Raw genomic sequence first — 16,433 nt, 5'->3', positions numbered from 1 at the left:
TGACGGTTCAGTAGTGTGTGTATGTGTGTGGGTGTGTGTGTGTGGCTGGAGAGTGATGCGACCAGACCAGCGTGATGGAAAGCCCAGCAGACTGCTAACACAAACACACTGTGGGGAGAGAAAGCGAAAAGAGGGTCAAGGGCAGGGAGGTTGGAAAGGTGGGGGAGGAATGACAAGAGGAGAAGAGTGTTTTGTGTCAGTTTTACATGGATGACAACTGTCATCAAGATGCTGATGCTGACCAGTATTGACAAGCTTGAAGGAGTGTTTACACTAGAGTCCATTATCAAGTTTGCTCAACAATGAACAGATCCATATTTTGTCCTTTAGACCCCACACCTACCCTCCTATTACACACAGCTCCCAGAGCAGAGACACACTAAGGAACCTGTATTTCACAAGATATTTCACAAACTTAGAAAACAATGTGGTGTTTGTTTGCTTCATTACCATAATTGAGAGTGACTGTTACAAGGGCACTGATGGGGAGGCCTTGGCAATGCATAAAAAAAATTCCCTTTTGACAAATTTTGTGAATGAATGAGAGAAAAAGTGTAGTTGGCCCGGCCCCAGGCTCCTGGGGTCAGACAGTGAAGATAAGGGACTGTGTGTGTGTGTCTATGTGTGCAGGGTGAGCTTACCGCTGTGCAAGGCTCTGATTGTTGCCATGCTCACAATCACTGTGTGTAAGGCTGGATGCCAGGCAAATCTGTTCTATCTGCTAAGACCTCTACCGACGAGGCCGTCACGCCAAAGACGGTAGACCTTTGTGCCTTTTGTCATTGCGTTGTCTGTTTTTCCCCTGGCTTAAAATGTGGAGTTGTTTGGTAAGTGTTTGGCCCTTTCTCAGCGGAGCAGCCGGCGAGGCGAGGTTACTCCATGTCATTGGAATCTGTGCACAATGGACCCAAATCCCCCTCCTCCTCCTCATCCTCCTGTAGCACCAGTTTGTGAACCCCTCTGCATGAGCCCCCACCCCCTCTTCTCCTTTGCCCCCATCATCCATCCACCCCCCCCCCCCACACACACACACACACACGAGCCCTCAGTGCTGTTAAAGACTCCCTGAAGGAGCAATATAAACATTAGTGCTCAATTCAAGGCCACGGTTCACTAGGAATGCACCCCACCTCGACTCCTCGTAGTAAGCACTTTATGCCCCCCCCCCCCCCTCTCTCTCCCTCTCTCCTTATTTGTCTCTCTCCCCTCCTTCGCTCGCTCACTCTCTCTCTCGGTGCAGCGTCGTTTCCATGACACCGCCTGCCTGAGTCAGAGCGGCGGTTAAAACCCGGCCCCTCCGCTGCCGTCGGTGCGGGACGTTCAGGCGGCATGTTGGCGCGCACCGGCTGAACGCTGCGTCTGCACTCCGTACCCGACTCTTATGCATTCGTGTGCGAGTGTGAGTGTATGAGCAGCTCTGCTCCGCTCCGTCCCGGGATGAAACTCCACCGTCAGCTGTGAGAGGAGGTCCATCGTGGCGCCACGCGTGGACACGTCTCCGTGTCTCACCTGTGGCTGGATGGCAGTGGAGGGAGCGACGTGCGCCGCGGCCGCTGTCGACGCTACCGACTGTTTCACCTCCTCTCCTGGTCCGCGGGGGAGCGCGCTTGTAAGCTGATCCGACCCGGCGATGTGAACACCTCTCCGGGATTAGAAGGTTATTTGGGTGAACCACAATGCCCCGCGGCTCAGCGCGGCAGTCCCGGCTTTTGTTCGCGCGGTCTCCGGTCTCTCCCGATTCGTCTCCGGTAGCCGCAGGCTTCGGTTTATGCTCCCCTGCCTCCTCGTTGTGTGGATAGGATAATATGACTTCCTGGCTCCGCACATACGGCAGCGTCTCCCTGTGTGTCCTGCTCCTCTGGCTGGTGGTCGCTGTCTGCTCACAAGCATTCAGAGCCGGTGAGTGGAGTTTCATTAGGGCCAATTACATCATACTCCAGCAATTAGCCCGCATCTTGTGTCAGACCGAAACCATCGCTGCGCAGCATCAGCCCCATCCGGCATCATCTGTGCTCTCTGCAGGAGGTCGATGGGTCCTCTAAATGCCCCAAAGCCTCATTCTGTGGTTACATTTCCCCACAATCAACATAAAAGCTTCAAAGTTGTCTTATTTGATCACACATCAGGTTTGAGGGGAAACAGGTAAAGCCAGTCTGTCTGGGTGCCCTTTGCTGCCATCTGTGGTGCCACATCAACCATCCTTTCAGCCTCTATTGATCAGATACAAATGGAAGTTAAATGCTTCACCTATTAAGGGCTTTGCCAGAGGCCAGGAGTGTTAATTGGGTCACAGCTGCTTGTTAGCGATGCTGGGACCTGCAGCCTTTCTTTGTCCTACATTCCAGCCCTGGATCTCACTGAAGTGGCTCTGGAAAATTGGATTTCAGCAGATAATTCATTTCACTGACTCATTCATCCCACTACATTAAGCCCAGGGTACATTTTGTGCCTTTTGTTGACAACTAAAGTTTTCATTCTACATCTTAATCGGCTGATGCAGCAGAAAAGGATCTTGCGGCAAGGCTGATTTGCGGACAAATTTCCACATATACAACACTTGGCTGACAGCGCTGTGCCCCTTGTGCTTGTTTATCAGAGTATGAGTGTGGGAAATGATCAATTGCACCATTTCAACCGCTCAAGCACCTGTTCCCACACTCCCAGCCATTGTCTTCACAACATGTTGAATAAGTTTATATGCAATGATAAGTGGTGCTGCATCATCAAAAGTGTGTGTGAGATCTCTAAATATCCACAGGGGCTTTGGCTGCATTGTTACTAAGTGTTGACATGCATGTTCTTGCTTGTGGTAATGACCAATTTACCTGTCTCTTCTCTGCTCTGCTCTGCTCTGCTCTTCTTCTCTTTTCTTCAGGTGACAGTGCATGTCGGTCTCCTGGCATCACTTCTTGCTCAGAGTGTCTCAGGCATGGACCACAGTGTGCCTGGTGCTTCAAGGAGGTGAGGAAGTATAGAGTGTGTATGGCAGAGAGAAAGAAAGATGGGAACAGACGTCACACACCAAAGATTTCATGACATTTACAGATGGGAATATAATGTGTTTGTTTGAGCTTTGAGCCCTGCCCTATGACCTGTCTGGTGTCTGTGTGGGAAAATTTCCACCCACTTGTGTTTGTCTGTGTCTGTCCTTGCTTTCTGGGTATCAGAGCTCATCCTAAATTAGCTTTTAAAAGCTGTGACACCTCCCAGACACACACACACACACCCATAGAGAAAATCTGTGGCTTTACCAAAGTATCAACATGTGTGTGTTTACAGACTTCAGGTGGTTTCCCACCCTGTGAACCCTAACCTTATCTGACATCACAAGGCGGTCCCTGCTCACTGGTCTGAGAAAGCATTCAAACTTTCCATGTCCTACACACACACACACACGCTCACAGGGTCATGTTCTCTGTCCCTCAGGCAGGTAGACTTCATCAATGCACACATTCACATCCTGACACTTTCATTTAATGCCAGCTAAGGAGGGAAATTGTATCAGGGAAGTACCGGGAAGCCTCTTTGAATTTTTTGGAGATTCAGGGTTGGTACAAATTATATAGCCTCAGGCACTGCCATAAATACCCTGAAATCATTAGAGCTTTCAGGTTCAACCTATGGTTGCATGTTCGGCTTCATATTCAGATCTAATGGGGGCTGCTTTACAGCTGTACTATTTTTTGTCCTCATCTGTGTGATCTTGTTGGTTATATCACACTCTTTAAATGGGCTCATACTAATCAGGCCCATGACATGTTGTAAATACACAGATTTAATAGTCTTCTATGTTTGTAGTCCATTCTACTGGATTCGTGAATGTTTCCCACAAGCTGAAGTACTAAAGGTCGATAATCCATTTTAAAGCTGCAAGATATGACACTTTTTTACTGTATTTTTTCAGCTGCTGGCTATTAGGCAGAGGAGAGGTTATCTACAGTGTATCCAGATTCATTCCACACAGTGCTGATTATATCAAACTGTATTACACTAAGAAAGAAAAATCCAAGTGAACGATCAAATGTCAGGTCTGCCTCTTAGATTTGAATTCTCTGTCCTCAGTGATGAGATACACAGAGAGTACATGAGGACATGGATGAGTAAACACTAACAGGATATTAGGAACTAAAGAGTAATGTCAGAACCACAGCATTAAACTATAATGGTTCTTTCACTATTTAATTCAATACAGCATAGAACAGAAAGAAATTAAAAATGAAACCAAAGTGGGAAATGTTGAAACCAGTTTCAATTTGTCCTGCTTTCTTGTCTGAGTTGAACCAGTGTTAAATCACTCAGACAAAACACCACACAACAAAACCGGTAGGTGAAAGTATACAGCTGTTGAACAGGAGTGCTGGGAAGTTCAATTTTAAACAGCCCTTCAGCCAGATGTGACATTTGGACAAATGAAGGGATTAAAGCTACATAAAGTAGAAAACACAAGAGATTGGACAGCTTCAGATTCCTCAGTATTACTGCCGTTGACGTGAGACAATATGGCATTCAACTTGACCTACTTGTTTTCTTGTTGCTACTTCTCATTCCTGACACATGATAACAACAGGGATAACATCTTCACCAGTCTGCCCACTGCTTTTTTCCATGTCTGACTTCCTCATTTCATTTGCTTTGCTTTCTTTCCTGTGCATGAATTTGTGATTATAAAATGGAAAAATGCAAATATGTCATAAAAATAAATATTGCTCCTAACCCCTCATGAACTTGTGTGATGTCTGTAGGACTTTCAGGATGGATTGTGGCCAGGTATGCGCTGTGACCTGCCTGTGAACCTGCTCAGAAGAGGCTGTAGACCAGAGTTCATGGAGCAGATGGAGGTCAAGGTCAAGGTTGATGCAACTATCAGCAGCACGCAAGTATCCCCAGGAGATGTCGGCATCACCCTCAGACCAGGTAGAAAACAAATGACATGTCTATGCCTCAAATATGACAAATCACATTTGTTAAAACTGCAGAGGTTACATTTAGAGTTAACTGTACATATATGTTATATATATATATGTGTATGTTTGTGTGTGTGTGTTCTTAGGTGCAGAGGCTAGTGTCATAGTGGCTGTGAAGCAGCTGGACCGTTACCCTGTGGATCTGTACTATCTGGTGGATGTATCGGCATCCATGCAGGAGAATCTCGATCATGTATGTGTTGAATCTTTCAGCCATCACTGTTCCTTTCAGTGAGTTAGTGCTTAAACAGTTCACTTTTTTCTTAAAGACAGAGTGCATTATTTAAAGACCTAGTACCTCTTAACACACATAATGATTCTGTATTAGTTTCCTGGTTTTTATGAGATGACTAGCTGCATATTTGATGTGGAATAAATGGCAGAAGCGGAGCAAACATCTTTATAGTTTATATTCTTTAAAAGAGGAATCTCTGCTGTGTCATATTGATCTGATTTGGAATTTGTCTTTGTTCCTACGTACTTTTCCCACTCTACTCTGCTGTCTGTGGTCTAGCTGAAGACAGTGGGTGTAGCTCTGTCTCTACGTATGACGGAGCAGTCCTCAGACCTTTGGCTGGGTTTTGGTTCATTTGTGGACAAACCAGTCTCCCCTTACATCAACGTCCATCCCTCCAAGATCAACAACCCCTGCAGGTTAGACCCGGAATTAGCGGGTTACATTATTGATTGCTGAAAAAACTAGGTTGAGCTGATTTAGCTAAAGTTCTTGCTATGAATAGGATAGCACTTTTAAAGGCCGGCTTAGCATATCCCTTAGATAACATTTTCTTTATTCAGAAAAACAAATGATTATTAACTGACATATCCAACCAAGCAGCTTCCTTTACATGCTGTTAGTTTGTGTGACTCAGGGAGAGTCATCAGATGTTTATGGCAACATTGTTTTGATGATGAACTGTGCTCTGAGACTGAGACTACAGAAAGGCTTTTAGTGTTTGTTTACTCTGGTGGTTGTTTTGGAGCGCTGCATTCCTAAGTGTTGCATTAAAATCTTTGTCTGCTCTTGAACTGATGCTGCCTCTCACCAGTGATTACGAGATCCGCTGTCGTCCTGCCCATGGCTTCCACCATGTTCTGAGTATGACGGGAAACATGACTGAGTTCACAAGGGTGATCAAACGCCAGCGTATCTCTGGAAACATGGACACACCGGAAGGAGGGCTGGATGCTATGCTGCAAGCTGCTGTCTGCCAGGTGTGTGGCTACAGATGCTGGGATCTGGGGCTGCAGGGTGAAACAGGAAAGAGAGCTAACAACATTTACTGATTTTATTTTCCTCAAGGAAAGTTTTAATTTCCTCAAGTTTCTTAAATACATACATTCATAAATAAATTCTTAGAAAGGTGTTTGGTCCAAATTTGGTGGTAATTCTTTTATTCTGGGAGAATGGTAGCAGGATGACTCAGCAGAAGATAACACTGCTGGAATCCCGCTATTTTATGACACCAGTGCTGGGGTATGGCACATCAACACACACACAGCCACAGCTCATACTATAGCTGCAGGAGGGCTGTGATTCACACCAGGCAGGGGGGCCCTGAGTAACCAGTCTGCAGGGAATCACCGTGGTGGTCATGTATCTACAAATAGACTCCCCATTATATCAGGCCTACTTATAAGCTCTTGGGTTTCCTTAAATACCCACACGTGCATACACAGGCCCATTTTTCCCACAGCGTCTGTGACGAGTCACTAAACAGGGAGACTCTGTGGCTGATGGAAGAATTTCTGCTGCTTTTCTTTTATTTGGGCATTACAGAAAGAGCTGATCACTATGGTAACTAATATAGTTCAGATGAGTAACAAGGCTTAATGTGCAGTTTCTTACCACATATAAATTTTTAAAATATTTTTGTCACATCAGCTTCTGTGAGTGTGGGCGATACAAGACAATGACATCATTTGTGAAACTCTTCTGCAAAATCAGAAACTCAGAGGCACCTGGTTCAAATAAGATATAAATTGGGTTCATTGAGTTTTCAGCAAAGCATTGTAAGACACCTTTTTTCTGGTTTCTCTGGTTCAGAGTGCAGTGGGCTGGCGTGCTGATGCCAAACGACTGCTGCTCCTGATGACTGACCAGCCATCTCATTTAGCCCTGGATAGCCGGCTGGCTGGGATTGTCACACCCCATGATGGCCTTTGCCACCTGGAGAACAACATATATACAGGAAGCACCAGGATGGTGAGAGCTGCACACAGATCACATTCAGCAGGGAAGCCTTAGATTTTTGCTTGAACCTGACACTTAAAAAAAAAAAAAAAAAAAGAGAGATTTTTTTAAGATATACTAATTTAACTGTACACTAACAACTTCTTAAAGTTGGTATGACACCTAAAGAAATGATATGTAATTCAGTTTGTTGATGTTTCTTTCTCAGGACCATCCCAGTTTGGGTCAGTTGTCTGATAAGCTGCTTGAAAACCATATATACTCCATCTTTGCTGTGGAGAAGCAGCAGTACCAGTGGTACGAGGTAATCTCTCCCATACATGCACTGAAAATCAGGCAGTATAGCTTCATAACAGAAAAAAAATCTCTGAGAGAAGCAAGGTTTATGTCTCTACTTCAGACCAAATGATGCTATATGAATAGTACAGGGATTGCATGGCATGTTTGGCTTGTAGTGCTCTTGGAAATTTTGGTTGTTTTTTTTTTCCAAATATTATTGGGGATCAAATTTAAAAGTATTTCAAAAGTATTTCTTTGCCCTCACTCCCTTTTCCTCTTTAGGAGTTGGTACGCTTGCTGCCTGGTTCCTACCTGGGAAAGTTAGGCCTCTTCCAGGCTCCAAACCTAATAGAGCTAGTGGTGGACGCATACAAGGTACAGAACACTATACCTCCTTCCTCCACAAATTTGGAGAATAAGGTCTTTCTTGCTTTTAGATCCTTCTGTTTTCTCACAGTATATTTTCAGTCCTTAAGACAACAGGGACAAGTAAAAGGTTGGAGAGAGGAGTACAAAAGCACAGCATGAGCTGAATACATGAGCCCACGCAGTTTGGGTTTTTGAGAAATTAGTCAACTGATCTGCTGAGTCAACATGAGCTTGGGTTTTCTTTTGGCCTTGTTTGATCATGTAAGCTGACCAATAACACATTCCTGTTTGCAGAAAATGGTTGTGAATTAGATATAGGACAGTGTTTTTCAGCATTGCCTCCAGCTTTGGCTACATATGTTTGGGGATTTTAGGTTTAAATGACACTTGTAACATTTTTCAATTCTCTAGTTAGGAAAACAGATGATGGGAGATCATTTTAGTTGCTGAAATTCTAATGATACAGAAAAACACAGACAAGAACAGGAGGTTATGTAGGGGTAAGGCCTCCTGTCCATCTGTGTGTGCGTGAGACTCAAAGCGTTTGTTCAGTTGGCAGCAGTCAAGGCTATAATCTTGCATCAGGCACAGCACTCCATTGTTTGCTTCGAGAATCTGCCGAATTCACAAATCTGGGTGCAAAGTCACACATAAACGCACATATGCACACACACATACTGTATGCATGCACAAGCAGCAGAGCTCAAACAGAAGCTGGCATTATTATAGCTATCAGATCTCCATGGAAACCATGTGTCCTGATCATGGACCCATAGTAAGATGCTATTTTTGGCCCCACCTCCTTGTTCCCAGCAAGCCCCCTGTATGTCAGGAAGAAAGACAGCACATCAATGAGGGCTTTCTGGGGACGTGTGGCAACTCAAATTAATCACAGTCCTTTTTCTGTCTCATTACTTTCCTACTTAATTACTTTTCGCTGTCATAGATTATGTTAATTAAAATTTAAATTGCCGTTGTTCTTCTCAGTCTCTTTTATCTTTTCCCACATTCCCTTTGCTCAGCAGTATCACTGGCTTAGAGGAACTGATTCATATCAGGTAGTACATTTGCTTGTTCATTTCCTCCCTCCTTCTCTCCACCCAGAGGTTGTTGTCGGAGGTAGCAGTGGTGGTGTCAGTGGAGGACAAGGCAGTCAGCAGGTACTGGGTGTCTGTGTCTCCTGTCTGTCCTGACGGGTCCACTATCAGGGACCAGAGCTGCTCAGGGGTGCAGCCCAATCAGACGGTACATACGCGCACACACACACACACAATTCAGCACACAGTATGAGAGTGACAAAACTTTACCCAAATGTTATTCAAAACTATCTTGAAATATTTGAATCCTTGATCCTTGCAATGTCAAAGGACGTTTGGTTGGCTTGGATTACTCTGACTCATACAAATACCCACGAGACATCACTGAGAGCTTTATGTCACAGGAAAGATTTGGTAAATAATCCGAACTGAGCGGATTAAAGGCTGTATTTACCAGGAAAACATTTTCATGTGATTTCAAGAACTTTTCCCCACCAAATCCCAACCTTTCCTACTATGAGAACTATCATGCAAACTATTACGACATTTATATTAATTTATAGAGGGTTTGTTGGACATCCACTGCTTTAATACCTGAACCATTTATCTACCACATTAAAAGAGTCCTATGTAGCGCCCCACTGAAACAAGACATTTGAGTGCTACACTATATAGGAGGTCAATGGCCACCAACTGGAGCATTTTGACTCCATTTGAAAATGTTCTTTTTGTTCACTCCCTAAATTGCCTGTGAGACACTCCTCCTCATTAACATTTTTGGGCTCTCAACTTTTTCAAGCACAAAGCTCCTTAATCTCAGCTCTGTCAGTCCCATTGTAGAAAATGAGTGACGTTCAGCCATTTAATCTGCATGTGGATTAAAGTGAATTATGGAAAGTACCCACGCTTACCAGAAAGGTGTGATACAAATCAAGTAAACAACCTGACTGTTAATTCAGAGCTTTGGTGTGCACATTGTTCCCCACAAAGCACATCAACAGAATATTTTTTTGCTAGAATCAAGGTCGTTATCTCACTAGTCATGCCTTATCTGTAACAGCTATAATTACGCAATGAGAAGTATTGTGTTTAATGTTGTTCCTCTTAGAGCTGAAGTTTCATGGGGAACATGTTCTGTAGAAATATTTGTTAAACAACGAACCAGCAATCTGTTCTTCTGTGATGTTTTTAACTTTTCATGCAAGTTAATTTGAGAATCTTTCCCCTTTTTAAAAGAAAACAGCAATTTAAATATGATTTCCTCCCACGTATCATGTGATTTAACTGCAACTTCATAAAAAATAAAAATCTACTTATCCAGAGACATTGCCAGCACGTCATTTAGGCTCTTGTGAGGCACAATAACAAAGCTCACATGCTAATTAGTAGCAGCTTTAAAGTTTACCATGTGCACCTACTTATTTTATTGATGGACCAGCAAATCTGCTTTACAAGCACTTACAAGTAACTGTTACCAACATCTTTGTCTTCTCATGCAGGTTTACTTCAATATCACTATCGGCTTAAAGTCTTGCTCTGATGATGGTGAAGATGAAGATGTGCAAGTGGTGGTTCGCCCTGTGGGTTACAATGAATCTACAGTCATTAGGATTCACTCTAAATGTCACTGCAGTTGTGGATCAACAAGGCGCTGTCATGACAACAGCCAATCACCATGTACAGGGACGGCGGTTGGCGCCAATCAACAACAGAGGCCAGATCATGGACTGATTAACGACTCAGACAGAGATTCAAACTGGAAATGCAGGGCCCAGGGTTCTGATATGGACTGCAGTGGTCGGGGCGTGTGTGAATGTGGACAGTGTGTGTGCGACCAGACCAAGCTTGGAACAGTGTACGGTCAATACTGTGAGAGAGACGACTTCTCCTGCTCATATGAAGGGGGAATCCTGTGTGGGGGTAAAGAGGACACACTTTCAAAATGAAAATATTATATAAATATATACAGTTATGCCAAACTATTTATTACAAAAGACACATTTTAGATGTTCTAATTCTTGTCTGTAATGTCCTTCTGTCCACTCCAGGAAGGGGTGTTTGTGTGTCGGGTGAATGTGCTTGTGAGGATGGCTGGATGGGGGATAGCTGCACTTGTCCCATCTCCAAAGCTACCTGCCAATCACCCAGCGGCTTGGTATGCAGCGGGCGGGGAAGATGCGTGTGTGGCAAGTGTGTGTGTGATGACCCTCAATACTCTGGAGACCACTGTGAGAGATGTCCTGCTTGCCAAAGCACCTGCCAATCAAACTGGTACTTGTCCGTTTTTGTTTGACCACCACAAAGCATGATGGACCAACAAAACTATTTGTAATTGAAGATGACACATTGCTTTTTTTCCCTCTTTTGTAGGAAGTGTGTGGACTGCCACCAGTCTCATGGCTTCACTCAAAAAGAGACAGCTCACTGCAACAGTACATGTGCCCCATTGGTCGGCTACACAGATGATGTATCAGGTAAACTGAGTTTAGGCTATAGAATTTGTTTTAGGCACAAATTTGCACATGGGCTTTGCACCATTTGTGTGTTTTTGAGGATAGGGCTAGAAATAGGGATATATGGAGAGTTGACTTGACTTAATGTGACACAACATGAGGGCTGGTATTGTTAATTCAAAGCATGAGCCCCATTTGAGCTTCAAAGAGCTGTAACAAAGAACCCAGCTGGTGACACAGAGATGCAGTGTCCCTTCCTTCTATGGAGGGAAGGGTTAGGGTTAGTGAATCTTGATTACCCATTCATTGCTTCAAAAGCCAAATGCTAGTGGGTTTTCTGACCAGCATGAAAGGGGCTTAGCTTTGTTTGCCTTTTGTGTTGAGCAGGGAACACACACCAGGTTTACACCCAGAGTACTTTTAGCTGATAACTCTAGGCAGGAGACTATTTTGCAGATGTGTCTCTACCACTGACATCTGTCAAATGACACATGGAAAACCAATCCTCTCTCTCTCTCTCTCTCTCTCTCTCTCTCTCTCTCTCTCTCTCTCTCTCTCTCTCTCTCTCTCTCTCTCTCTCTCTCAGGGCACACAGGGGAGATGTGGATTCAGTGTATGTACATCAGTAATGACAGCTGTCGCTATCGCTTTCAAACCAGCTCACAGTCTGGTCAGCCCCAGCTTCACATTAGCACAAGACCAGGTATGATGTCAACACACACAGACACACACACATTCAAGGTCACTTCCTTTGCTTCCTTTGCTACCTTTGCTGCACTACCACACCCCAGTGTATTTGAGTCAGCAAGTCTGCTGTCAGTGTTACAGCTGTGTTTTACATTTCCCTTCGGTTCCCAAGTCAATTTCTTGATTTTCTCAGCTGGTCAGATCCAGCTTCACATTAACACAAGACCGGGTATGTCAATGCACACACACACAAACCAACACATAATTTAAAACCCACAATTTCACGCATGCCCTGGGTTATACACACACACGTAATTGCACATCCAAGTGTAACAGTTTGTTCCCGCCTTCCCAATTTTTGGAACAGCGCTGCTCATTGTGCTGCCCTACTCCCCCTTCTCTCGCCTTGTCCCAACAACCCCCTTCAGCCCAAGGGGACTCTCTCTTCCTGCTCACACCCACCCCTCCTGGGTGCAGCAGGAGCCAGGTCTCCATGGTAACCCTGTTACAAAATGTCAGAGAAGTGTTTGGGCTCTTTGTGTTAAGCGATGAACCCGTCATCCACACATGCTCTCTAGCAGATACACGGCCCTCTTCAGTACTCTATTCAGTACAGGAGCACTGGCACAGCAGCTTCCAGCCAAGCTGTGTGTCAGTGTGTTTGTGCGAGTGCGTGCGTGCGTACGTGTGTGTGTATGTTTGTATGTTTGTGTATGTCTGTGGTGCATAGTTAATAGTGTTAGAAAAAGTTAAAGAAAATTAAATTAATACAATGGAAAGTAGTTTATTCTTCTTTGGTAACACAGGAATCATTTCTTGTTGCTCAGTACTTAGGAAGTAGTTAAAACAAGCTCTTTGGTATTGAACAGTAAATGGTTTAGTTTAGTTTTAGTTTCAGAAAAAAAGTGGTACTAGGCTAGTTTTAGCAACATATATCAATGTAGTGATCACAAATATGGAAAAAGCTGAGAAATTGAATTATGTATTATGCATGCTTTCACAGAGTGTGCCAGCAGTAGCCGCCTGGTGGGAACGTTCCTCAGTGTGTGTGCTCTAACAGTGCTGTGTGGTCTGGTGGTGGTTGCCATGTCCCGGTTGGTTCTACAGAAAAAAGGCTGGTCACCAGGGGGTGCTGCCGAAGATGGAGTCTATCACTGCACTGGAAAGGTTAGTTCTCAGCAGTCACATGCACTGGAAGTATCATCATCACTGCAGCAGTTTAATGGAGGGAGGCTGAAGTCTCCCTAGAGCCCGCACAAGCTTTAGAGGCCACTTAATTCCATAGGATATGCTTAATGATGTGAACTGTCCACTAGTGAGAAATTTGAAACTGCTGTTAGAGCTACATCTGAATGTTACATTTCCCCTCAACTCCCAGCTCACAATGCACAACGTCCGAATTTGTAACCTGACAGTGATGTACAGCACTTGAGGGAAGAAGAAGGAAATGATGGAAATATGACCAAATGGGGAACTTTCAAACTGGATTGAATTTTTCAGCACGTGGATATTCTTCATTTATTGTCATCATAACAACACCACAGATTATACTTGACACACATGACCATGATTCCACTGTAAAATAGCACTTTCAGAGGAAATGTGCTGCAGATTTTACACAGTCTGGGATTTTTGCCAGTTTTGAAAAGCTACATCTACTTCCTCAAGGATTGCATAATATAACAAACTGTTGTCATTCACTTCTTACATTGAATGTTCATGAAATCACCTAAATATCGAAGGGGCTCTGTACAGATGGCACATTCAATTTATAAGCACCAGCAACACTACACAGTTTGTGATGACCGTTGTTCCACATCCTTTTTGGCATCAGAGGAACTTTATCAAATGTGAAAAAGTTACCAAATAGTGTAGAATTTTTTATCTTATTATATTCATGTTGGCAAAAAATATGAAAGCCCCCAACTATACTCATATGTGTAAAGTTTCAGGTACAGAGCAAGGTGATGTATTATGCCAATCTCCCTTATGAAGTGACACAACACTATGTATTACTGACTGCATGCATCCAACACTTTTCAGGATCTGTCATACATCCCTACAACCAATGAGAAGACAGTTACCTACAGGCGGGACCATCCACCTGACTGCCCTGTGGAGATGCACATTCAGGTTCCCAAGATGCCACTTGGTGACCCTTGGCAGTACTAGGCAGAAGAAAGAAAGGACCGAAGCAAGCCAGCAGAGATACAAAGAAGAAGAGTTGGACTCAAGGCTTTGAAATCTGTCTCCTAACCTTCATAAACCTTCGACCAGCTGCATGGATAGAATGGTAAACTAAACTTTCATGGACTCACATTTGTAAAATGAACCAACCAGACTTTCATGGACTGTGTGACTAATGTGGCCAGTGGAAATCAAAATGAAGCAAAGAGCACAAGTCCTGCTGTACCCAAAGGGTTATCATTCCTCGCTTTTTTAGCCATGCAGCAATTCCTGCTCTAACTTATGGACATGTGTTAGTGTGTGTGCAGGTGAGTATGAGTGTATGTGGTTCAGGTAGATGCATTTATGCTCTATCTAGGCTTTTTATTTATTTTACAGTAAAAACACTACATGTTGAGGGCTCGTGACTGTGTGACATGTCAACTGTACTGTCTCACTGTCTTAGTGTTCCCTCTTGTGGCCAGCAAGACATACAACATTTTCTCTAAAATATTACTGTGCACATTACTGACCTCAGCTGTCTTGTGTTGGAATTTAATTCATAAAGCATACAAGTGACTCTTTGTTCCTTCATACTTCGATTAGCATTTCAATCATTTCTGGAGTATATGATCTTACAATGTTTGTTTGTTTTTTTTGCTATCATAAGTATATAATATCTTACATTGTTTCTTATGTTGTAATGTGGCTAGAATTGCACTAGAACAATTGTGTTGCATTGAACTACTGAAAACTGGGGTCTCTGGGGAAACAGCAGGAATGATGAGTCAAAAATGATTTGTTTGCTACATGTTGGGCATTAGAGGGCATCAAAATGCAATTTGAAGCTAATGTTACAAAACCAAAAAATGCAATTTGAAGCTAATGTTACAGAACCACAACACTGGAATAGCAATGGACTTAAAGTCCATATGTAAAATACAGACACACTGATAATGGCAATTGAACCATCACTCACCTGAACATAAACCTCTATTGCAGGGGCTGAGCTGTGTGTGCAGGCCTCAGCTGATCAGGCAGACTATTAGTATTCAGAAAAACTATTTTCTCTGAGACAAAGGTGTGAAAGGTCTGCAGGTACTGAGATTGGACAACGGTTACCCTCCTCACAGTCCTCATGCAGTCCAGAGTGCCAGTTGCATGGCATCTTGTGAGACTTTTACTTGCCTAACCCTGTTTATTATTTTTATTTTTTATTTTTGGTATTTAACACAACATTGTTTACAGCAATAGCTGCTTTACTTCTCTGTAAGTCAGGAACACTAATGATAATTTATTAATATTTTATCTTTTTTCTTGTCTGGATTTGTTAATTATGCAATTTCTTGATGAGGCTTCTAAGTATTGTTTATGTTGATGAAGAGTAGTCTACTTCTCTTACCTGGGGAATGATTCAGCAATAAAGTAACGATCATCTCATTTTACTGAGCACTTGGTTCGGTAAGACAGCACTTTTCTGTGTAGTTTGTCATCATTTCATGTGAGTAATTGTGTAGCATGAGTAAATTCATCATAATAAACATGCAAGATGTTTTGATTCATGTTGTTTCAGATGTTTTTGTGTTGTGTCACTCTTTCATACTGACAATTCTGCAGTTACACAGATTATTATTATTATTGTCATTATTATTATTATTATTACACAGATTTTTACCAAACCAATCAAAAGCCTGAAATTTCATGTTGTCAGCTATATTGGAAAAACTTAAATGAAGAAAGACGAGTGTCTCAAGCTAGCCTGAAATACACTGTCAGTGTTTTGAAATTAGATTAAGGATTTGTATTAATTGGAAACCTTCTTTCTTCTTTTTTTTTTGCTAATGTTCGTGTTGCAATAAAATGCACAAAAGATGAAGGCGTGACCATCCACTGTTAGTCACACCTTTCGGATCCACAAGCCATGTGGTCCAGAAAACAGGTGCCTTTATAATCTGAACACTAGGTGGAGATGCACACTTAGGCAACTGAAACAAGTTTTGCTACTCACTGTAAACATTTGTAGCAATTTTAGTATCTCTGTTGACATTCCAATAAAAGAGCAAATGCAATGACAACTAAGCTTCATATAATTCTTTCTCACAAGTGCTGAGCAGAGCTAAAGTAACTTTGATCAGGCAAAACAATTTTAGAAATCAGCTAAAACTAATTACAGCTGTTACTTCAAGTTATAAATTTATAAGATATAATAGCACATATCTGTTCTAACAAAGTCTAGAACTACACCAGAAATAAATTCATCCAATCCTACCAGGTCTTTGAAAAA

General features: G+C 42.9%; 1 protein-coding gene across 1 annotated transcript; it reads left to right on the top strand.

Annotated features, from left to right (window-relative positions):
- Positions 1-1,327: 1,327 nt before the first annotated feature.
- itgb8 (integrin, beta 8) lies at positions 1,328-15,711 on the top strand. Its single transcript, XM_029514046.1, has 16 exons — positions 1,328-1,899; positions 2,876-2,961; positions 4,743-4,914; positions 5,051-5,157; positions 5,479-5,618; positions 6,014-6,179; positions 7,012-7,170; positions 7,367-7,462; positions 7,720-7,812; positions 8,911-9,051; positions 10,343-10,763; positions 10,892-11,114; positions 11,214-11,317; positions 11,883-11,999; positions 12,987-13,150; positions 14,027-15,711. The coding sequence occupies exons 1-16, from the start codon at positions 1,806-1,808 to the stop codon at positions 14,153-14,155; spliced, it is 2,412 nt and encodes an 803-aa protein (XP_029369906.1). The 5' UTR covers positions 1,328-1,805; the 3' UTR covers positions 14,156-15,711.
- Positions 15,712-16,433: the final 722 nt, after the last annotated feature.

Source organism: Echeneis naucrates, chromosome 11 (assembly GCF_900963305.1).
Source record: "Echeneis naucrates chromosome 11, fEcheNa1.1, whole genome shotgun sequence".
Classification (NCBI taxonomy): domain Eukaryota; kingdom Metazoa; phylum Chordata; class Actinopteri; order Carangiformes; family Echeneidae; genus Echeneis; species Echeneis naucrates.
Note: the sequence above shows the minus strand (reverse complement) of the source record. Positions and strands in the feature narration are given on the sequence as shown.